The 24,647-nt window shown below is 36.7% G+C and overlaps 1 protein-coding gene across 1 annotated transcript in view; it reads right to left on the minus strand.

The window, feature by feature from the left end:
- LOC114053998 (thymocyte selection-associated high mobility group box protein TOX-like) overlaps nucleotides 1-24,262 on the minus strand; it is a 60,724-nt gene extending 36,462 nt beyond the window's left edge. The window contains 2 exon segments of the mRNA XM_027877096.1: nucleotides 8,806-9,033; nucleotides 23,984-24,262. Of these exon segments, the coding sequence (XP_027732897.1) occupies nucleotides 8,806-9,033; nucleotides 23,984-24,262 (507 nt within the window).
- Nucleotides 24,263-24,647: the final 385 nt, after the last annotated feature.

Below are 24,647 nucleotides of genomic sequence, written 5' to 3' on the forward strand. Positions count from 1 at the left end.
ATCCAATTTTACTTAGGTTTATTATTTAGTTTGGGATTAACATCTGTATGTGGGGCATGTCCTAAAGTGCAAGCAATTTACACATAGACTGCTAGTTTGAGATGTACACTGCTCTCTGCATACAATGTGAGATTATGTACTTAGTATATTTACACAGCCCATCCCAAGTGTTTTGTTGTCTGTTACAACTGAAGTTAAATAAGCATTTTTTTACTTACAAAGAGTACTGACTGCGATATATTCATGTTTAGGATTAGATTCCTAATGTTTCTCATCCTCCTGAGAAGGGAATTAGCTGGTTAGCTAGAGTGGAAAATTTTGAGAAAGCAGTAAGATCAAATGATTATATATGTCAAATGTAAATGAGTTCAATGGGATATAAAAGTTTTGAGCATGTTCTAAAAACTGGGTTTACAGAGATACCTAGATAGATAGATATACATATACCTATATATGTATATATAGGTGTATGTATGTATGTGTATGTATGTGCATATATATGTACATACATATGTATGTATGTACTGGTCACCCTCTACACAAAAAAAGTATTTTCTGTTTGTTTTGTTTTTTGTTTTTAAAAAAAACTCACTAAATTTAAAAGGTTTTCAGAGTTCTAACTTATGCTGTCATACTTTAAGATGTTCAGTCTTTGATTTCTCAGTCATTATTTGAATTTCTTAAATATATCAACAGAACAATTTGCTAACTTACGTAACAGGACACTTATAAGTAGTAAAACTGCTACTTTCCATTTCTGAGGCTTTAATTTGAAATTAAAAATGAAATAAATGAATGCTAGTCTTAAAAAGTTAAATGAGAATAAAGTCAATGCCAATTTAGAAAAGCACACAACTTTGGTTTACGTGTCTACTTTGGTAAATATTAAATCTTTAACAAGAAGGGCTCATTTTACAAGTGAAATCCTTGCATATTCTTCCTAAGATTCTTCCTTCAGCCTGTTGTTGGCAGCATCTACATCAGGTATAGAGTTTATTTTATTTTAATTTTATTTTCTTTTCAGGCAATTGGGGTAAAGTGACTTGCCCAGGGTCGAACAGCTAGTGAGTGTCAGGTCTGAGTCACATTTGAACTCAAGTCCTCCTGACTTCAGGGCCAGTGCTCTATCCACTACGCCACCTAGCTGCCCCCAAGGTACAGAGTTTAGATAAAGATAGAAACAGCAGTAAAAACTTAAATTCTCTGAAATTTCAAATGAATTAACTAAAAGTTCCTAATTTGATGTTTTTCTTACAACCCTTTTGTTAACAGGATTAAAACCATAAGGTCTGAGCTGGTTTTCATAACATGAACTAGTTTTTGGAAAAGTAAAATTTAAAAGGCTGTACTAAATTATATTGAGTCTAGTTCCTGGGCGATGTTAACAGAAATATCTAAGAATCTCCATAGGTAACCTGAACCAGAGTAATCGATCTTCTACAAGCTCCCTTCAGAGCTTCTCTGAGATCAGACCCATTCCAGAATGCCCAAAGTGTTTTCAGAAACCAAATTACCACATAAGACATCTGAGCCTTAAGATATGAAGTTCTAATAAAATGGACATTGGGAATGGGGTCACCCTTCTCTCTTGTTTCTTCATGAATCACTGTGTCTGTAAGGCCTACTTATGAAAAGGGACTGCTCTTACTGTAGTTTGCAAATGTGTCAGTCACTGGTGGTCTCAGAAGGCAAGGGGTGAATTGTTATAAGATTAAACCTTATGGTTTGGGGGACATCCCCTCTGAAATTAGTCCCATTAAAGTGGAATGTTGGGGATAAAATTTCTTTAGCCTATTCCCATGTACTGGCATTGCAGCATTAGAGAAAGCAGCTAGAATTCCAACAGAGATGCTAAGCCAAACCATTTTTGTTTTTAAAATCATTGCTTTACAAAACATTACTCTACTTTGATTTGTAACTTTAATCAGACTAAGTGATTTATGGGAGGCATGGCCTCCCAAGAATCAAACAAGAGTTTGAAAAATTCAAATTATTTTTCCTATGTATTTGATTCTATACTGTATCAGTTTCATATTGTAATGGATTCTGTATCTGCTAAAGTCCCCTTTCTATGTTTTTGGGTTGACTTCACGAATTAGGCTTTCCCTCTGACCAAGTCTGAAGTTACAATGAAAAGAAAAGTTGTTCTCTCTCATATTAGGAGGCTCTGAAATACTTTCAGGACATCTGTTTGCTATCTTTATGCACAATGAATTAACTTGGTACCATCCCCAAAAGATAAATCACAGTCCTTTCCTGTCCCTGTAAAATTAGGGGAGTCTACTTCTTCCAAGGAGACAGGAAGTCTGGTAGTTTTGAATCCCTAGCAAAGACTACAAGATGGAAACGGGTCCCATAAAACAATTAACATTCTTTAACTGTCAGAGAAAAGTGGTGATTAGCCTCATGTAAATGCCAGCCCAACTCTTTTAATATAGCCAATTGTAATGTACTGGCCCTAACCCTACAGCTTTCCACTTTTTCTCCATACCTACCAAGACTCTTTCTTTGTTGTGTGTCAATAAAGAGGATACCTTCCTTCTCATTGGGGTTCAGTGGCTTTACTGAGGTTGCCAGTTTGACTTCCTTTGTTAATAGTTATACACATAACTGTTAATAAACTGATTTTGCTTAGAGCCATATATCTCAGTTTGCCTTTATTAATTTGCCACATAAGTCAATGATTTGATTTTGTCAGCTCAGAGGATGTCAGCTGCCTAATAAGTATAATTCTGGTTCTTCATATCAGTGCTGTCCCTAATTTAGCAGGACAGGCTCATAATTGCAGCAAATTAACTATTTACACTTGCCACTCTTACCATAGGAAGAGGACAAATTGGCAGTAAGGAATGAGTTGGAAATTTAATTCTTCCCATTTGCTTCAGATCAGCTCTTATATAAACAAATTAACAGGAATTTCATGAGGCATCAAACATAAAAATAAATACTGAGAAAAAATACTGAGGTGTTGCTAGTGAGCTGAACATCTATGGCTAATATTGCTAGATATGAATTATGCAGCATGAAAGAAGGTATATGTTACAGTACTCAAATACTTGGTTTGCAAGTGCTTGGAGCCTAAGAGCCCAAGGTAAATCTATCTTCCTTTTCCACCATAAGGCAAATCTCTCTCTCTCTTTCTGTTTCTCTCTCTCTCCTTCTCTGTCTCTCTCTCTTCCCCTTTTACACACACATACACACACATAGGTTGTTGTCCCTTCCAAATATAACAAACTCTGAATGGGCATTCCATTTCATTTTTAGCATAATAGCAAGTTTCTTTAGCTCTTTGGTTAAAACTTTAAAGCCATTTAATGTAATGTAAACAAGAACATTTTGTATGTAATTTGCTAAATGTATTACAGCCTTACTGTGTCTCCAATTAGGAACTTAAGGTTCATTTAGTACATTTACATCTGGTTCTGATTTAAAGTGACTTTCCTTTTCCATTTAAGAGCTACTTTGACTTGGCTGGAAATGACCTGAGTGCCCTTTATAGCTATTTGGACCATTCTTGTCTGCTTTAAAGCCAGAGGGACTCTTATTTAATAGGCTTAGTTTGAGCTTCACAGTAGCCAGTGCACATGGGATCTATATTGAGAGAAGCAGTAGAAAAGAATTCAAGAATACTTAGATAAAAGATTTAATTGGAATTTCATTTTTTAAAAAAGATGCTAAGGATTGCTGGAAATCCAATGAAGCATTAGCTTCAAAAGAAGGGACATAGTTGAGTTTCTCTTTTTCCTGCTATAGTTTTTAGTCAGTGAAAAATAAATAGCAAAGAACAACATCACAATGATAACTTGTTTTATATTACTCTTCCCATCTGGTGCCTTCTTTAAAAAAAAAAGACAATATACTAGCTTACTGAAATGAGCTCTATCTATTGTCTTACAATTCATTAGCATTTAAAACCTCCAGCTGGACTCCTCAACACAATTCTGTTCCCACTCCAGAGTCAGCACCATTTTCTAAAGTATTAAAATGAAGATATTTCTGATTTGATAGCTATATTTTTTCAAATAGCTTTGGGAAGAATTGTATATGTGCATGTATGTGTGTGTGTGTGTGTGTGTGTGTGTGTGTGTGTGTATGTGTAGTTTTGTGTCCCTCAGAAGATTTGATCTCTTCTTTCTGCTTTCCTTTGAATTCCTTCTTTGTACAGAACTTGAGTCACAGTGACCCAAATCAATATGTGTGTGTGTGTGTATGTTTATGTGTGTGTAAAACATAGAATATATACCAATATATGTACAAATACATGTATATATACATATATGTATACACACATGTACTATACATATAGATGTATGTGTGTATATATCTGTATATGTGTGTGTGTGTATATATCTATATCTATATCTATATGTATATATATCTATATATCTATATATATGTATATATCTATATCTATATATATATATATGGAGAGAGAGAGAGACTCTCCTTAACTAACCATGGATCCTGAAAATAAAGACCTGCCATTCTCCATGGCTTCTTTTTTCCTCCCACACTTCCCAAAGAAGGAACATGTGATATAAACACATGGCAACTCTATTAGTCATGATTTCATGTACAGTCAAGAAAACATTCAATTGTTATCTCCCTAATAGCTAGTTTTTCTTAAATATTGTAATCTTCTAAGTCCCCAATAAATTATCAATAATTTTGTCCATTTTCCCCAGTTTGTGTTTACATTTGTAGCTGTTCATAGTTGTGGGTTATCAGGACAACAGGAGTTATGCACAACTATAGTCCATGGAATCCTAGCCTCCCATTTGAACCAGTCACCTGTAAGATGTCAATTGCATCTGGAGACTTTGTTTTCTAACATGCACATTTGTCCTAAATTTTGGGGCTTAACAGCCTGCCTCTAAAATCTCCAGTGAAATTCCTTTAAAAATAAATAACAGTATTGTATGCTCTCCAATTTGAATATTAAAAGAGGGCAAAGTAGAATTAATTTAGTTTGAAACATGGATATTACATTATGCTGGCACAGTGAGTCAACATAAAGGGAATGAACAGGTGGTAATACACCAATAAAAACACTTATGGATATTTTGCTGAAATTCTCATGATGCTGAAATGTAAAAACTAGGCAAATACCTTGACTCTGTTGGGAGTTCTTTCAAGCTCCAGGAGGGCTATCTCCTGTGAAGAGAGCCCTGGTCTTCCACATGCAGGATACTGCTTCTAGGAATTACGAGCTGGTTTCATCTCCCTGGCCTCATTCTGTTCCCCAAGATGGGCTGGGCCTATTTGTAGTGTTTTCTATAGTTGTAGAAAAGAGAGTCATTGTTCCTTTTAATTTCTCCTCAGGCAAATCTCACCATCCCTGCTTAAGCAAGTCCCTTTGCCAGGTGGAAAAGGGAGCACTGGACCATTTTAATGGAGATAAATAAATAAAAACAATGCCAAGGTGCCTGTTGTAAGACTTCTCACTTCCCTGGTCCTTTAAAGTTTAACAAGCACTTTCCTCCCCTAACAGTGTTGGGAAGTAGGCAGTAACATAAAAACAGCTTCCTATTTGTGAAGAGGTGGGGGGTTTTAGGGTGCTCCTAGATGCACAGAGGCACCCCAAGATCACGGGAGGTTTTGGGGTGCTGGGAAAAAGCCCCAGATCGCAGCGCAGATCTGCCTGAAAGAATTCAACCCAGATCTTCTTTTAGCCAGACAAAAAGTTTATTAAAGATAAATCACATATAGGCCAGGTCATGCCTGTGAGGATGAGTGGGCTTGAGAGTCTCAGCCTCTAGGTGTGAGAGGTTCTCAGCCCAGAATGGGGGCAAAGGTGAATCTTAAGTACAGAAAGACTGTGGGAGGGATCTAGGAGTGGCCAAGTACTTTGGGGTGAGGGGAGGCAGGGCCTAGGGAGATCTGGATGGGAGTGGCCAGCAAGCTGGGGTGAACAGAATTCCTGGGTCCTGGACCTCATGGCACCTACCTAGGATTAAGGGTGAGAAATGGCCAGAAAGGCAAAACAATGGAATGAGAGGCCAGTTAAAGGGGGAGGTGTTAAAGATAATAAGGGTCCAGGTGGGAATTTCCATTTGGAATGTCTGAGAGATTTGAACAGACAATGAGAACAGATAATGAAGGGAACTGCAAGAGGGGGGGAAGTTTGCTTTCAAAGGGTGATAAAGAGAGCTTTCAAAGGGAAATAAGGCAGTTTCTAAAACTTTAAGGTTTTCCTGGGACCGGCTGACAAACTGAAGCCAGGTTCTTTTTGGGGCCAGGAAGGAAAGTGCATTTGAATAAGATTAAAAGGTGAGGCTGAGGCTTTGGAAAAGGGCTTAACAATAAAACTATTACTGGCAAAGATCTCGGCTTCTGAAACTGAATGAAACCCTCTTCATTTGGAGGTAGGCTTTAGAGTTTCTGCTAATCCCTTGTCTCCGTATTCATGTCTTAGGATGCTTTTCTAAAATAGAATAATAAGCATAAGAAATCCCATTTCTCCTATCTGTTTCCTTCCCCCATGCAGCACTCCAACTGGACTCTGAAAGGCTTTTGCTTCACAATACCTAATGTGTTGTGCCATCTAAGTAACACAAGGGTTCAATTATGATTCATAAGCTGGATGCTCCAAAGCAAGCTCTAGTAAGATACAGACAAAAGGCAGTCTAATTATATGTAACTTATAAATGAATCAGAAAGTAAATGCAAGAAACAATGTGGAGCAAGCCATGTAATCATACATGTATGAAAACCATGCAGAGCCTTTCTAGCTCTCTATCTAGGACTCTGTGATGGGTTTATGAAGAGGCCTCTAACACTGCTTCTGTGTCTTTATTGTTTAATGAATGTCTACATTGGGAAGGCTTACCTTCCTTCTTAAAGGCAGTGTTGCTATGGTTTATTTCAAATATAAAAGTAGAATTAGAACATGATAATTGAAAGTCTTTTTGTTTATGAACGTCTTAGGGAAAAATGACCTCCTGTAGGCCACCTGGCATCCCTTTTCCTCCTCTTCCCACTCCAAAAATAGAAAAGAAAAAAAAAGCCCTGCCAAAATTGAAAATGATGCTGCTATTAGAAAGAGGAAAATTAGCTAAAGTTCAAGTTTTTTCAGTTTGTGTTTTAAATTGCAAAGTGACTAGTTCCTGACAGAAACATAAGATCACACATTTACAGTTGGAAGAAACCTTAGAGGCCATCTCAAGTCCAACTTCTTAATTTTACAGCTGAGGAAACTGAGGCTTAGAGAGGCTAAGTATCTCGCCCATGGCGAAGTGTCAGATGGGATTTGAACTGAAGACTCCCTGTCTCAAAGTGCAGCATTCTATTTACTGCACCATTATTTTATTATATACATCAATACCACAGAAGAATATCCTAAGGAAGCGATGTGAGGACACTCTGTACATTATTGGTCTATAACAATCCTGATTTTTGAATACTGCCCAGGAAGATAGAAATTTAGTCAGAAATCAGAGCAATATTTTGGAGAATGTAGGGACACACATGTATTTAACTTATTCAATTATTTCTTCTTTAAGCAATGTCTGCATTGCCTCTGAACTTGGCTTAAGTAACATGCTTGGAAAGTTTGTCTTACAGGGTATTTTCCTCTCCTTTAATAGAACTCTATGGCAGCTTATGACTTAGAGACACAATTCTCTATTTTTCCATCAAAGGGACCCCTTTGGACTGGATATCTCTCAGGGTGGCTATATCAACATTTGCAGCCCCTATTTCTCTAAAACACAAAAGAGGGCAGGTAGGGGAGGTTCTCTGGGTGACCTCAGCAGCAGTTTCCACAAATGAGTTAATTTTCACAATACATGGGCATTTCGAGACTCTAAGGGAGGCAGCAGGCACAAATTCTCTGTTTCTTCTGACATGATTTCAGGAACCTGATGAAAAAAATGTGGTGGTCTATAAGTCAACTAAGAGGAAAGGCACCAAATGTAAGAGTAACTCATCATTAAGGGGATGTTCATATTCCCCAAATCATGAAGGTGCAGATTTTTAAGCATTTCAATGGCCAGTGTATTCCCCCTTCATTGTAAATAAATCTCTTGTTAGCTGCTGTATTGTTTAAATAAGAATGCCAATTTGTCTGGTCGTTGAAGGACCATGGTAAACGTGTTCAAGGTTTAGAAAAAGGGGCAAAACTGGGTCACAGTCAAGGGATGGGAGTAACTCCAAGGACCACCTCACTAATTAATTCCCTACTATTCCCTAAGGACTCCTGAAACACCTCAGGACATGACTGAGAAGCAGTTTCCCATTTGGTCTTCCCCTCTAGTATTCAGTGATACCAGGGGATGCATTAAATGATGAAACAAACTGCACACTTAACCCAATGTGGACTACGTTCTAGAAGGGTTTGGGTAACATACCTGAGTGGTCTTTAGAGAGCGGGTGATAGTAGAAGAGCTTAAGCTTGAGGTTAATTCAGCAAATAGCAAAGCTGGGTTTTGATGACAAATAAGCAAACAGTAAGTGCTAAAGAGAGGTAAGGACAGTTTTCAAAACACCCTGAGGATTTTTTAGTCTTTATGATCACACCAGCAACTCTAAGGAGTGATATAATTCTGGCTAAGGCATATAAAGTCCCTTTCAAAAGTAATTGTACTATGTATACCTTGAAACAAAGAAAGTAACATATAGTAGTGCAATAAAATGGTATAAAATTATATGAACGTCTCCTAACATGTGATTCTGATGTAGCCCATTTTCTCTCATTCATTCCAGCCAATGAAAAAGCCATTCAAAGCACTTAGAAGCAATTTCTTTGCAGCTTACCCAATTTCTACAATCAAATTAATGCCCACTTCCTTTTGTAACACTTCTTACCTGTTTTTGCTCCTCTCCTAAACCTTCCCACACTGAGGCTACAATTTTAGAGACCTCACCAAAAGTAGCATTTGGATTTTGGCCTTTGATGACTGCCTGGGTATCTCGGGAGAATAATGCATAGGATGATACAGGCTTCTCAGGCTCGTTAGGGTCCTTCTTTTTCTTTTTATGACTTTTTGGTTTGTTTCCTGTATCAGAAGCAGGCCATTTCTCTTCACCTGTTATCTGGAAGAGGATCATGGGATGATTACAGACGGGACCACTAAAGCATGGGCCAAACCAAATTGCTGCTTCTCATTAAGACTAACAGACACACACACACCATCCTAAGTAGCATTTTTATTTGTAGCTCTGGGCTCATAAAATCTTTATATCTCATGTAAATTATAACTGTGTCCCTCACAACTTAGATAACAAGTCTTTAAAATAATTTTTGATTATCTTTATAGAATTATTACCCTAGTATATTAACTCCACTATCCTTTTTTTAAAAAATGATTTTTATAACCATAGTGAAAGTTGCTTGGGGATTGAGTCAAACACATTTTAATTACACTGATATATACAGACTCTCACACATACTATTTCTATTAAATGAAGTTACCTTCTTCTTTAGTCAAAAATCTTATCCTACCTTTTCTTTAACATGGATACTCTCTCAGATCCCTGGAATCTCTAACATTCTAGGGGAAAAATACATGGGAACCAATAATAGGGTCATCATAATAACAAAGTCATCTAAAAATAAAAAGTTGAATGGATATTTGACTTGTAACTTTGTAGTACAGATAAAGCAAGCAAAAAAATCAATAAATTTATCTACATATCCTAAACTAGAGGCTTTCTAAACAGTTTTTAATAGTTTCTGAATCTTCAGAAAGAATCCTCATGTATTAAAGGTTTGTCCTTCCATTCTCGTGCCTTCTAATTCTTCATCAGGACGTAAAAAGAATTACATTTTTGAAGGCTATGCTAAGAGTGAGAATTCTGTCAATTTCTATGAGGCTAGAAAGTATAAGTACTAGAAATGAACTACAGGTTTGTTCTCTTTGCATCAGCCTAATGTTCAATGCTCAGACACTGGCCACCATGAGATGAATTTTTGGGTTTGGGGGAAGGATGGCAAAGCAGCTAATGAAGCTGTCTACTAAGATATGGAGAGAACTCTCACATCATTGCAATCATATATCCTTAAAGCACTGGAACTTTACATTTGTAACTACTGAAACATATAAACAATGAACACCTCACTTGTTGAGACTAACTGGTGGCATGATTTGACTGAAATAACGAAAAGCCAATAATAAGAGTTTCTTTAAATATACGAAATGGAAGAACTCAAGTAGAGAAACAATGGAAACAAACATTCCATGATGACAGTGAAAAAAATTTCCTCAATAATAAAAAGTCTATAGCAAAAAGGTTTTAATGAATCATCTGGCTTGGGCTTGCTGAGGCCACTAGGATAGATTAAAAGATCATCGCTATAGAACTGACAGAGACAACAGAGGTTATACAATCCAATTGCCAATTTTATAGATGAGGAAACTGACACTTGGTAATATTAAGTAACTTGCCAGATTTTACAAGGTACACCCAGCAATAGAGTCAGGATTCAAACCTCAGGCTTTTCATTTGATGCTTTTTTGAGATGTGACCTGAGCCTCTGCTTAGCACTTAAGAATTTTCAATTAGGAACTATATCAAAGGTAAGACATAAATAGTAGCCACCAACCAGATGAGAACTATACATTTTAGGGGAAGTTTAATTTGAATTGTACTTATGGGGACTAGAATTATGTAGATAAGCAGAGTTTACTAATTGACTGAAAATTACATTTTGGCAAAGGAATTTGATTTTTAAAAATTTTTTTTTTATTTTTAACATGTGTTTTTAAAACTTTGGGTTACAAATTTTCTCCCTTCCTCCCTCCCCACCCACCCTCATTGAAAAGGCAAGCATCTCAATACAGGTTATAGATGTGCAGTCATGCAAAACACTTTCATAGTAGTCCTGTTATGAAAAAGTAAGTATTTTTCCCTTCATCCTATCTTACCCTCCATTTATTCTATTCTCTCTTTTGACCCTGTCCCTCCTCAGAAGTGTTTGCTTTTGATTATCCCCTCCCCCAATCTGCCCTCCCCTCTATCAACTCCCTGCTCTCTTATCCCCTTCCCCCCTTATTTTCCTGTAGGGTAAAATAGATTTCCATAACCCATTGTGTATGTTATTCCATCCTTAAGCCAAATCCTATGAGAATAAGATTCACTCATTCCCTCTCACCTTCCCCCATTTCCCCTTCACTGTAAAAGCCTTTTCTTGTCTGTTTCATGTGAGATATTTTACCCCATTCTATATCTCCCTTTCTCCTTCTCCCAGTATAATCCTCTCTCATCTCTTAATTTTATTTTCCAGATATCACCCCTTCATCTTCAACTCATCCTGTGCCCTCTATCTCTCTATCTATACATACATATAATTTTTTCCCTCCCACTACCCTAATACTGACAAAGGACTCATGAGTTACAAATATCATCTTTCCCTGCAAGAATGTAAACAGTTCAACCTTAATAAGTCTCCTATGATTTCTCTTTCCTGTTTACCTCTTCCATGTTTCACTTGAGTCTTGTATTTGAAGGTCAAATTTTCTATTTAGCTCTGGTCTTTTCCACAGGAATGCTTGAAAGTCCCTTATTTCATTGAATGACCATTTTTTACCCTGAAGGATTATACTCAGTTTTGCTGGGTAGGTGATTCTAGGTTGTAGTCCTATCTTCTTTGCCCTCCAGAATATTATACTCCATGCCCTCCAGACCCTTAATGTAGAAGCTGCTAAATCTTGTGTTATCCTGATTGTGTTACCACAATACTTGAATTGTTTCCTTCTGGCTGCTTCTCCTTGACCTGGGAACTCTGGAATCTGGCTACAACATTCCTAGGAGTTTTCCTTTGGGGATCTCTTTCAGGGGGTGATTGGTGGATTCTTTCCATTTCTATTGTGCCCTCTGATTCTAAAATATCAGGACAATTTTCCTTGATAATTTCTTGAAAGATGATGTCTAGGCTCTTTTTTTGATCATGGCTTTCAGACAGTCCAATAATTTTTAAGTTTTCTCTCCTGAATCTATTTTCTAGGTCAGTTGTTTTAACAATGAGATATTTCACATTCTCTTCTATTTTTTCATTCCTTTGGATTAGTGTTACAGTGCCTTGATTTCTCAAATTGTCACTAGCTTCCAATTCCTCCATTCTAATTTTTAAGGAAGTATTTTCTTCAGTAAGTTTTTGGACTTCCTTTTACATTATGCCAATTTTGCTTTTTAGGGCATTCTTTTCCTCATTGGCTTTTTGGACCTCTTTTGCCATTTGGGTTAGGCTATTTTTTAAGGTGTTATTTTCTTCAGTATTTTTTTAGGTCCCCTTTATCATCACTCTCAGTTTTTCCTCTACTTCTCTTACTTGCTTCTCAAAATTCTTTTTGAGCTCTTCCATGACCTGGTACCAATTCATATTTTTCTTGGAGGCTTTGGATGTAAGAGCTTTGACTTCATTGTCTTCTTCTGGTTGTATGTTTTGATCTTCTTCGTCACCAAAGTAAAATAATATAGTCTAACTCTTTCTGTGCTGCTTGGTCATGATCTTAGCCAATTACTTGAGTTATAAACTCTTTGTTAAGGTAGGGGTCTGCTTCCAGTGTGGAGAATGTACTGTCCCATGCTTCAGGAGTTTTGTGCAGCTGTTTTCAGAGACACTTCTAGGGACCTGTAAATTTTCAGTTCTTCCAAGGTGCTATGATCAAGGGTGAGGTGTTTACTCCTTTCCTGGCCTGTGCTCTGGTCTATGAGCACTCTTTTCTGTCTTGGAACTGTAAGGCAAAGAAATTTGATCTTAAAGAGATATGGCTGGGACTAATGGGACAAATGGTATAGGTAGAGAGGAAGGTGAGCAGGCACAGGTATATAAAATGGCAGAGGGTGTACAAATCCTTCTAAGCATCAACAAAACTGAGTTGTGATCTAAGCGCATAGTAGGCTGCTCCCTCTTGTAAGCCATATATGGAGTGGTAAAAGTAGCTGTAGCAAATGCTTACATCATAAGCATTCAAGTAACCCAGAGTTACACTAACAGGAGAAAAAGAGAGCTAACAAAGAAAAGAATTTCAACTCCCAAGTTACCTTTTGGTACTGAGGTTGAATGTGCTAGATCCAAGAGTGCTAAATATAAAGGATCTACTTAATTGATGAAAGAGATGTAGATAACATACCAAAACCCAATGACATTCACTGGATAGAACTTGAATGAAAACATGTAGAACTGCTACCTTAAACAAATGCCTATCATTTAATACAGAGGTTCTCAAACTTATTTGGCCTACTTCCCCCTTTTCAAAAAAAAAATTACCCAGCGCCCCCCTGAAAATCTACTTTCTTTAACACTTTAACTTTTTTTTTTTGAAATTTGCATCATTTCAAAAAAATATCAATATTTGTTTTAAAAAACTATGCATCTTAAATTAAATAACATTGTAAATTTGTGGGTATTTTCCTGCACTGAAATTTTGATGACCCAATATTGCATCATGTAACCATGTAGTATCATGCTATAATGAAATTATTACATGCACATATTCCTGCTGATGCATGCTGGACTTCCCGACAATGCATGACAGGCTTGCCTGCCAACACTTTCTTGTTAAGACCTATCAGCAGACTTGACCATTGATTGGTTATAACTTGTATTTTGTATGTTTATTTGGAAAATAATGTAATCACTATGACTTTAAGTCTGTTACATAACAGATGTAACATGTACGAACAGTTTTTCAAAATTTTCTTCTCTTCTCTTCTTTCCTTCTACCAACCCCTTATTTTTATTCAATGCCCCTCAATTACACTTGAGCTACTACTGCCCCTCCGGATCCTTCCAACACCTCCAGAGGGTGGTATCACCCATTTTGGGAACCTGTGATTTAACAGCTACTGGGTCACAGTACTGGCAGGGTTTCTTTGCTACTCTTATTTGTACAAAGAGGTTTAAGAGGAAACCTGGAAACTACAGACTATTGAGTTCATACTGAACAGGTGAGTGGAATTTATCATATGGGCAAGAATTTCTGAATACTTAGGCAAATATGACCTGAATTCTGTAAAGTAAAATTAAACCTAATTTATTGTACTTCTCTGAGGAATCATCAAAGCAGTAAATAAAGAGGAAAACAGAGGATATAATTTATTTAAACTGTCAAAGACCTTTTGACAAGAGACTTAATTACACACAATTTTTAAAAAAGAAGTCACTAAGGTGTTTAGGGCAATTTTTTATTAAAGGAAACTAAAAAACAGAAAATAGAGAGCAGGCCAAAATGTTCACATTCTATGTATGTAGTAGTATTAGACCCAGTCTTATAAAATGTTTTTCTGAATTAAATGAAGAAGGAAATATGAAATGAAATCTTAATCTGTGGATATTACATTCTTCTGAATAAGAGAATGCTTGTGATAAGACACCAAACTCTCAATAAGTAAAGACTAATGTGCATGACAATAGTTATTTTAAATTGTTTAACAACCTCTGCCAACCTTACCTTTTTATTTATACTATTACTCTGCATAACAAATATTGTCTTCATTGATGGTATCTGGCAAACTTTAGCCCAGCTGCTGTGCCCATTCTAAATGAATATGATCAATCTTAAGAATTTGCAATAATTAAGTGAAGGAATATATGCTAACCAAAATGTCAAGTAATGACAATTCGTATAAAATAATGGATTTGCTAATTATTCATGAAAGTGAGTATTATAAAAATTTTTATATTCTGGAAAACTATTAAGCTAGATGAAAACAGGTTAGAAAGATCAGCCTAATCTAATAAGATATAATTTTATTTTATTTATTTTTTATTAATTTATTTATTTTTAGTTTTCAACATTTACTTCCAAAAGATTGTGAGTTTCAAACTTTCTCTCCATCTCGTCTCTCCCCCCACCCCAAGATGGCATGCATTCTGAATACCCCTTTCCTTAGTCTGCCCTCCCTTCTGTCTCCCCCACTTCTCTTATCCCCTTCCACTTCTATTTTCTTGTAGGGCCAGATAGATTTCTATACCCCATTACCTGCATATCTTATTTCCCAGTTGCATATGAAAACACTTTTTAACATTTGTTTTTAAAACTTTGGGTTCCAAATTTTCTCTCTCCCTCCCTTCCCATCCACCCTCATTGAGAAGGCAAGCAACTTGATACAGGTTATACATGTGTAGTCATTCAGAACACTTCCATAGTAGTCATGTTGTGAAAAACTAACTATATTTCCCTTCATCCTATCCTGCCCCGTTTATTGTATTCTATCTTTGACCCGGTCCCTCTTCAGAAGTGTTTGCTTCTGATTACCCCTCCTCTAATCTGCCCTCCCCTCTATCATTCCCCCCCCCCCGCTGCCTTTCCTCCTATTTTCCTGTAGGGTAAGATAGCTTTCCATACCCAACTGAGTGTGTATGTTATTCCCTCCTTAAGTCAAATCCTATGAGAATAATATTCACTCATTCCCTCTCACCTTCCTCCACTTCCCTCCACTGTAAAACACTTTTCTTGTCTGTTTTATGTGACATAATTTACCCCATTCTACCTCTCCCTTTCTCCTTCTCTCAGTATAATCCTCTCTCACCCCTTAATTTTATTCTCCAGATATCACCCCTTCATCTTCAACTCACCCTGTGCCCTCTATCTATCTATCTATCTATCTATCTATCTATCTATCTATCTATCTATCTATCCATCTATCTAATTTTTTCCCCTCCAACTACCAACTACCCTAATACTGACAAAGGTCTCATTAGTTACAAATATCATTGTTCCTCGTAGGAATGTAAACAGTTCAACCTTAATAAATCCCTTAAGATTTCTTTTTCCTGTTTACCTCTTCATGTTCCACTTGAGTCTTGTACTTGAAAGTCGAATTTTCTATTCAGCTCTGGTCTTTTCATCAAGAATGCTTGAAAGTCCTCTATTTCACTGAATGTCAATTTTTTTCCCCCTGCAGGATTATACTTAGTTTTGCTGAGTAGGTTATTCTTGGTTGTAATCCTATCTCCTTTGACCTCTGGAATATTATATTCCAAGTTCTCCAGTCCCTTAATGTAGAAGCTGCTAAATCTTGTGTTATCCTGATTGTGTTTCCACAATATTTGAATTGTTTCTTTCTGGCTGCTTGCAATATTTTTCCTTGACCCTGGGAACTACGGAATTTGGCTATACTATTCCTAGGAGTTTTCCTTTGGGGATCTCTTTCAGGAGGTGATTAGTAGATTTTTTTCAATTTTTATTTTACCCTCTGGTTCTAGAATATCAGGGCAGTTTTCCTTGATAATTTCTTGAAAGATAATGTCTAGGCTCTTTTTTTGATCATTAAATTCTCTCTATGGGATCTATTTTCCAGATGAGTTGTTTTTCCAATGAGATATTTCTCATTGTCTTCTATTTTTTTTTCATTCTTTTGGTTTTGTTTTACAATTTCTTGATATCTCATAAAGTCACTAGCTTCCACTTGCTCCATTCTAATTTTTAAATAAGTATTTTCTTCAGTGAGCTTTTGGACTTCCTTTTCCATTTGGCCAATTCTGCTTTTTAAGGCATTCTTCTCCTTATTAGCTTTTTGGACCTCTTTTGCCATTTGAGTTAGTCTATTTTTGAAGGTGTTATTTTCTTCAGTATTTTTTTGGATCTCCTTTAGCAAGCTGCTGACTTGTTTTTCATGATTTTCTTGCATCACTCTCATTTCTCTTCCCAGTTTTTCCTCTACTTCTCTTACTTGCTTCTCAAAATCCGTTTTGAGCTCTTCCATGGCCTGGGACTGATTCATATTTTTCTTGGAGGCTTTGGATGTAGGAGCTTTGACTTTGTTGTCTTCTACTGGTTGTATGTTTTGATCTTCTTTGTCACCAAAGTAAGATTCTATGGTCTGACTTTTTTTGGTGCTGTTTGCTCATGATCCTAACCAATTACTTGAGTTTTAAACTCTTTGTTAAGGTAGAAGTCTGCTTCCAATGTGGAGAATGTACTGTCCCAAGCATTGGGGGTTTTGTGCAGCGGTTTTCAGAGATACTTCTAGGGACCTATAAGTTTTCAGTTCTTCCAAGGGGGTATGATCAAGGGCAAGGTGTTTACTCCTTTCATGGCCCGGGCTCTGGTCTATGAGTGACCACAAACATTCTTTTCTGCCTTGGAAATGTGAGGAGGATTCCCTCTCCACTGCCACCATAAGCTCCACCATGCCAGTGCTCTTCCTCACCCCAGGACCGCCACCCAGAATTGCAACCCAGATCCAAGCATGGGCAGAGCAAAAGAATCCTTTCTCAGCAACAGCAAAGAGATCCCTGCAATCCCCCCCTTGTCAGCCACCTGATCTCTCCTCCGTCCATGGGCCTAGAGCTCCAGAAGCAGCTGCTGCTCCGGGGCTGTACCGATACTGGAGTTGGGACTGAGCTTCTCTTTCACTGCGGTCACAGACTTTTCCTACTGACCTGCTAAGTTGTCTTTGAAGTTTGTGGGTTGAGAAGTCTGGAAATTGCTACAGTTGCCTGTGATTCAGTCCTCTGAGGCCTGCTCCAGGTTGTCTGAGGCCTGGTCTTTGCTTGTGTGCCCAAGCTCCCCTCCCAGCCTGGCACAATAGACCTTTCCAGTAAACCATCCAGGTTGTCTTGGGCTGGAAATTTGTTTAACTCTGTCTTTCTGTGGGTTCTGATGCTCTAGAATTTGTTTACAGCCATTTTTTACAGGTATTTGGGGGAGAGTTCAGACAAATCACTGCTTGTACTCTGCCATCTTGGCTCCACCCCCTTAAGATGTAATTTTAAAGGGACAAATGAATATTCTTACACTTGGGTTCCAAAAATTAACTGTATAAGTATTTGTATGTGTTTGTGAGGGGACTAGATAATACTTCATATGTAAAAGGCCTATGGTTTTTGATGAAATGAAAACCTAAACTAGTCACTGTAGTCAAAAGAGATAATTCAATCTTAAACTGAATTAATATAAACATAGTTTCCTGAAAAAGGGAAGTAATGATGCTTTTGCATTCAGCTTTAGTGAGACCATATTTGGTGTCTTGTTTTCAGGCCAAAGTGTCACAATTTATGAAGGACTTTGACAAACTAACGCACTTCCAGTCAGTGATCAAGAGAGTGAGAGGACTTGAGGCCATGCCATTTAAGAATCAGCTGAAGGAAATAGGACCATTAGCCTGGAGAAAAGAAGACTTAGTAAAGTAAAAAACGGATAGCTGTATTTAAGTCAGTCAATCACTAGCAACTGGAAGATGAACCAGACTTATTCTTCTTGATCTTGTATACAGAAAAAAACAACAATGCACGGAAATTGCAGTGCTGTAGATTTCTACTAGATCTGAGGAAGAATGACTCAGAAAAAGACCCAAACAACTGTAGGGCGGATGACTTCAGGAGGTACCAAATTCCTTATTCCTGGTGGTCTTTAACAAGAAATTAGATGACTACTTGTTTAGTTGAACAGAGATGAGACTAAATGATCACAGAAATCACTCCCAGCTCTGTGATAGCTCACCCAGTGCCTACCAATATAGGCACTTTTTAAACAAGTTTTGACTTTTACAAGTCAAATTTTACAAGTAATGACTTGTAAAAGTCATTGAACTGAGCTGTAAGAATAACATTCTTATTCTTTCCATGTTCTTTAAGGAGAGACTTAAGTACTTTACACCGCATCTATTACCAATGAAGAATACAGAACACAAGTTAAAGAACACAAGCCACCATTAAAGTCTGATTTTCCTCTTTTGTCAAACACAAAAGGCAATGAAGTCTAAATGAAATAGAACTCACCCAGGAACCAAAACTGGCCTGGGTGTTTGAATCCTGAGTTTGACATCTGAGGATGTCAGAATGTATAACAAGTTGACAAGGTGGATACAACTTTTTATGCCTTAGGGTTATAACATTATTATGAAATGAGAATGTTCCACTTCATTGTAGTTCTGGGTCTAAAGAGTCTAAGTACTAAGGTGGTCTATAAAGGCAGTGTAGGGAAACTGGGCATATTTTGGCTTTTTCCTTTGCATTTTTCCAGCAAGGTGCAGAATGTAACAATGGTCTGCTGCTGTGTGATGTGTTGAATATCACAGAATCAGGGAGACTTGTCTGGCCTGCTCTGTAGACTCTGGCATGTGAAAAATAGAGGTGCTTATTATTTTGTCTGTTATTTTGGGGGGAAAACATAACTATGATTGGGATGACTGTATAAACAAGTTGTTGATCATATTCTTGAATGATTGCTGGTTTTCTGACCACGAGTTATTTGAAATGAACACAATGAGGATGGATGTAGTTATGTTTGAAATTAGCTAAATGAATGCATAATCAGCCATTAAACCATCATTATGAGCTTTGCCTAACTTCTGAACCCCGTGTAACTGAACAGAAATAAATCAGTCCAACTTATGGTGAATCCAGCGCACTTGTGTTTTTTCCCTCACATTGATGTTTATTATTGGAAACATTAAGTGACTAGCTTAGGAATACAGTTACTAAAAATGTGATTTGAACTCAAATCTCTGTAACTCCAAGTTCAACTCTATCCACTACAGTTAAGAAGCACAGAATAGCTATTGCATTATGCAAAAACATGAACTATAGAAAAAATGCACACAAAATCCAAGATAGTTATTAAAATAATTGATGAATAAACACCTTGGATTTCATTAAGTAGAATTTAACATGAAATTCAGGTGAGCTTAATGTAGTCACTCAGAGACTATACTCTTCAACTGAAGCAGCTGATAGACAACATGAGCACTTAATTATATGATTTTAAAAATAAGCATTTAGTGCACAGGCTTATTTTTGTTCAATCCATATGCTTTTCTGTAATGATGCCTGGAAAATACATCCAGTGTTTGACCTAAGCTTCAAACAGTTTCAGAACAATCAGAAAAGTATATTAGGCACTATTTTGAAAGGTGATGTTTACTTTACTTACACTGTGCCCATTTTGCCACAACTATTTCTTTTCTTCTTAAAGTCAAACTTACAGTACATGAATACCCACCTAGGTCAACTGAGGTCAGTGGTCCTTTCAAAAGAAATCATTTACTTAAAATTTATAACTTCTCAAGAAGATGAAAAAGTATCACGGAGAAAGGCAAGATTTACAGCATTGAAGTCTCTCTTCAATGCACTTCATAGCCAAGTTCTAACTGGTGATTTAAATTACATCTAGAACTAAAGTGTATATATAATACAGCAACATATCAATCCCAGTTACCAATTAAGCGAAGAATTCTGGTTTGACCAGCAGAATGCCTACATGTTTTCTACCGAGACTTGGGCTGGTGAAAGGAAGTGAAGGCAGGGAAAGAAAGTGAAAAATTTAAGCTACAACTGGGATGGTAGCATGAATTTAATTGAGAACAGAAACGAGATAGAAAACTACATAAACTTAATCAGACTAAAGGTAATGTCGGTAGAGAAAAAGAATATGCAAATGCATGCTTATACTAGCAGAGGAAAACAAACAAATATACTAGTAAAATGACAGTGCTTTTCTGATTTTATGAATTATTTAAATGTGCATAATTTCAGCAAAAGAAAGTATAAAGATTAAAAACCTAACAGAAATGCATAAATTGGTCTTTAAAGAGATAATTGTTATATCACAATATACTTGTTTTTTCCTTTGGGAATGTTTTATTTATACTTTTTTTGGGGGGGGGAGTTCCATCACTTTCACTTCCAACTTAAGTGTTGTCTCTTCTCTTTTCATTCCTGGGCACCCAATAGAACCCTTCCTTGTGCCAACTATGCAAAGACAAGCAAAGCAAATCATTGCCATGTCTGCAAAGGTAAAGGTGAAATTTTTTCAGTGAAGCTATTTTGTAAGCGGGTGTGAATTATCCATAGGAAATCAGCTCTTTGACATCACTAGGGGGGAAAAAGGATGCTTTTGAGTATCATTTTGGTTCAAATACACATTTGTTGGAGAGATGCCATCAGGATGTTCCACACTGCTTAATAATACTATTTAAGATAGCAAATTCATAATTTAAAGTTTTAGATTGTCAATATCCCCAAATATCTGATTATCTGGTTTGTGGATTATACATGATGATCTGTGCTCTTCCATTCTGACTTATATCCTATCATAGTGACAATAGGGGGTACAATTTTCTTCTTTATGTTGTAAATTTAAGGTTATATTCTAAAGCCATATATCCTAAAGTTTATACTTATACTCTGCCTAATTTTATCTCTTCTTCAACAGCAAACAATTGGAGAATTGACTATTGAAGAAAGTACATCATGAATATCAAAATGCCATTGAAAAAAGAATTTATTAAGTGCATTCCACTAGAAAAGCTAGAAACTTCTATAAACATATAAGCCTACTATCACTGAATGTCATTATATAGTTTCATGAAAACACAATATAAAGTAGAATGACATTCTAACAGGATTTGGAAACTTTGTGATAGGTTTTGTTAATAGAGTATTGGTGAAGGTATTGAGAAGTGAGATTGGCTGGGCAGATTTCATGGGGTATTTTCTGCAGTATGAAATAAAGCAGCATACCATAATATTGACTATGCTACCATATTATTTTTCACTTTCTGGAAGAAATCTGATGAAAGTGAAAGTGCTCTTACTTTCAAAAAAAAGGAAAAGAGCAGAATTTTCAAATTACAAGACACTGGAAAATTCTAGAACATCAAGAAATAACCAACAAGAGATCATGAATATTTAGAAAAAGAAGCTGTGAATAGAAGGCCGTAGCATGGCTTTACCAAGAACAGGTCATTCTAGACAACCTTATTTCCTTTATACATAGCTTTACAAGAAGAGTAGATCAGAGAAATTAAAGAATTCACTTACATTCCTAACAATTAAACAAGTATTTATTGACCCAAAATAGGAATAGATATAGATAGATAGGAAATAGGAAAGAGATAGGAAAAATAACAAAGAAATAGTTCTTGTTCTCAATGAATTTCCATTTTACTGAGGGATACAATAAATATGCAAATATATAAACAACATATGCACAAAGTAAATCCAAAATAATTGCAGAGGGACAAAAACAGCACTAATAACTGGAGAGATCAAGAAAGGGCTCCTACAGAAAGGGACAGTAGAGCTCAACTTGGGATTCCAAGAGGCAGAGGTAAGTGAAGTGGGTGAACATTTCTGACAGAGCCACAGAGCCAGAGTGTCATGTATGGCGAAGAGCAAGTAGACTTGTTTGTCTGCAATATAAAATGTGTGACGGAAAACAATATGAAATCAGCATACAAAGATAGGGAGGAATGAGAATTTGAAGAGCTTAAGATATAACAAATGAAGATTTTTGCCAAGCATTTGATAAAGTCCTTCACGTGGTTCTTGTTGAAGAGACATGGGATAGATCAGCACTTCTTAAACTGTGGGTTGCAACCTCATATTTTAAAAAGCGCTGGAGATGACAGTGTATCCCGACTGGTTCAATGGCTAAATAAAGACTAGTCATTAATAGTTCAATATTAATTTGTATTTTAGGAAGGGCCTTGATAATCTGGGATTTCCACTAAAAGCTCCATCTCGGAAAAACCTGGAAAGATTCCTGTGAACTGATGAAAAGTGAAATGAGCAGAACCAGGAGGTGAGAATCCTGCTACATTCTGCCATAATGTAAGTAAGGAGGATTTTGTTATTCTTTTTTTAGACAATAGTTCCCAGGATCCATGGCCAAAACAGTCTACTGGCTCCCAGGCTCATGCTTGTAAACAGTTTCTACTGTGACTGCACAGTAAGATACAGGGATGAGATAACGTAAAATTGTGAGGCTATTGTTGGCAAATTCCCTTCTTTGTGTACTTCTCTATCAATCAAGAGAGCATTGGTCCATGAGTAGGAATTTGAGAATGTGCGTGCCTCAACTGGCCCCCAACAGAGGCTTAAGGGGAATATGCTAGCTAGAATGCTATTTGTGCCTTAACATGCCCCCACTGAGGCTTGGGGGGATTTAGGGGAATGCACAAGCTGGAATGCTATGCCTGTCTCAACTGGCCCCCATTGAGACTTATAGTCTCACCAGGCTCTGTGAGAAGGGTGATTAGCGTGTCCTATAGGAATTGGTGCTCCCATTATCAGGAACCCACTGAAAAGAACATATTATTATATAACCCCTCATAACTTCTCCATCATTTTCCTTCTGGCTGCCCAGATCAAGAGTGAATCTGCTAGAGGCTGGAGCCCCAAACCTACAGTGGTAGCTCCTGCCCAACAATTAGCATAGTTGGTGTTTCCTATGTTACGTGAAGTCATATTATAGCTTGAATATTATGTCAAATTCTGGGAATCCCATTTTAGGAAAGCCCTTGATAATCTGGAATTTCCAAAAGAGGGCAAACAGGATGCTGAAGAGCCACAAGATCATGCACCATGAGAACTGTCTGAAGGAACTGACAATGTTTAACCTTAAGAAGTGAAAACCTGGGGGCAGAGTATGATTACTATGTTCAAGCATTTGAAGGGTTATCATTTGGCTTGGCCCCAGAGAGTAGATATAGAAGCAGTAAGTAGACATTGCAAAAGATATTTTTGATGTTGTAAAGAAAAGCTTCTGAACAAGGAGAGCCATCTAAAGGTAGAAGTAGCTGCCTCCTTACATAGATTCTGGATGGCCTCTTGTTAGGTATATTTTGAATGAGATTTCTAATTCAGGTAGGGGTTGGATTTGATGATCTCCGAAGTCTCTTTTGAAATTGATATTTTGTAATTCCTGCTACAAAACCCTATAGTCACTTTATAAGCATTCTTATATTTTTTAAAAAAGCAACACATTTTCTTGTTAAAAAAAAAAACAAATTGGTTCCTAGAATTCTAGGCAACTTTTCATGATGTCTTTTGCAAATCTTAAGACTCTTTATCTATGGAATTTATTTTAATATTAAAACGCATGTCTTGTTTTTTTTTTAAAAGATTAACTGCAAAGCAGTTTTGGAGAAGCAAATTATTTAGTTATTTCAGTATGTGCTCTCTCATGCCACTTGATGTGGCTCCCACTTACACTCACAACTTTTGCCTGTCGTAATTTAGACAAGACCACCCTAAAATTAAACTTGTAAATGACTATCTTATTCAGTAGCTGCTAAGAAAATCTTACTGCACCTTAGTGGTATCATCCCCTTCATCTTCATGGACTGAACTGGATGGCAATGGAGTTGCAGACTTGCTTCCAGGTGGTGATGGTAAGTTATGGGAAACATTGTTTCTCACCATATTCACACCAAGCTATACACTGAGCTGTGATTGGTTAACGGTAGTCAGCTGACCATGCTGTATCATTACAGGCTGCCTAACATCTGGAGGCTGAACTCTTGGTCTCATGGCTGCCATCAGAGGATGGGAACTATACTGAACTCCTTCTGTACTCTGTATATTTTGCATCTACAAAAGGAAAATTAGAAAGGAATAATTTTCCATAAATATATTGCTAGCAAAAAATGATTTGCTTTCTTTAGACTGAAATATGCCTTGCTGATCTTAACATTATTCCCAGTTTAAAATAATCCTGTGAGTTTAAGTCAGCAAAAAGCTTTTGTTAAGTAATAACCAAAAAAAGGCATTTCATAAGTGAACATTTACATTCTGCTACTCATGATCTGATTTATTAGATTTTATAATTCTTTCCATATTAATTAAATGAAAACACATATCACCAAGAGTTTTGCAAGGTGTATGTTTCAAAATATTGATGATTATGAGAGCACTTTATAAAATTAAACAATTATTAGTGATTATACCGGACATATCAATTCATTAAGCCCTGTTT

The sequence above is a fragment of the Vombatus ursinus genome, unplaced genomic scaffold (assembly GCF_900497805.2).
Source record: "Vombatus ursinus unplaced genomic scaffold, bare-nosed wombat genome assembly UNPS02014812.1, whole genome shotgun sequence".
NCBI lineage: Eukaryota > Metazoa > Chordata > Mammalia > Diprotodontia > Vombatidae > Vombatus > Vombatus ursinus.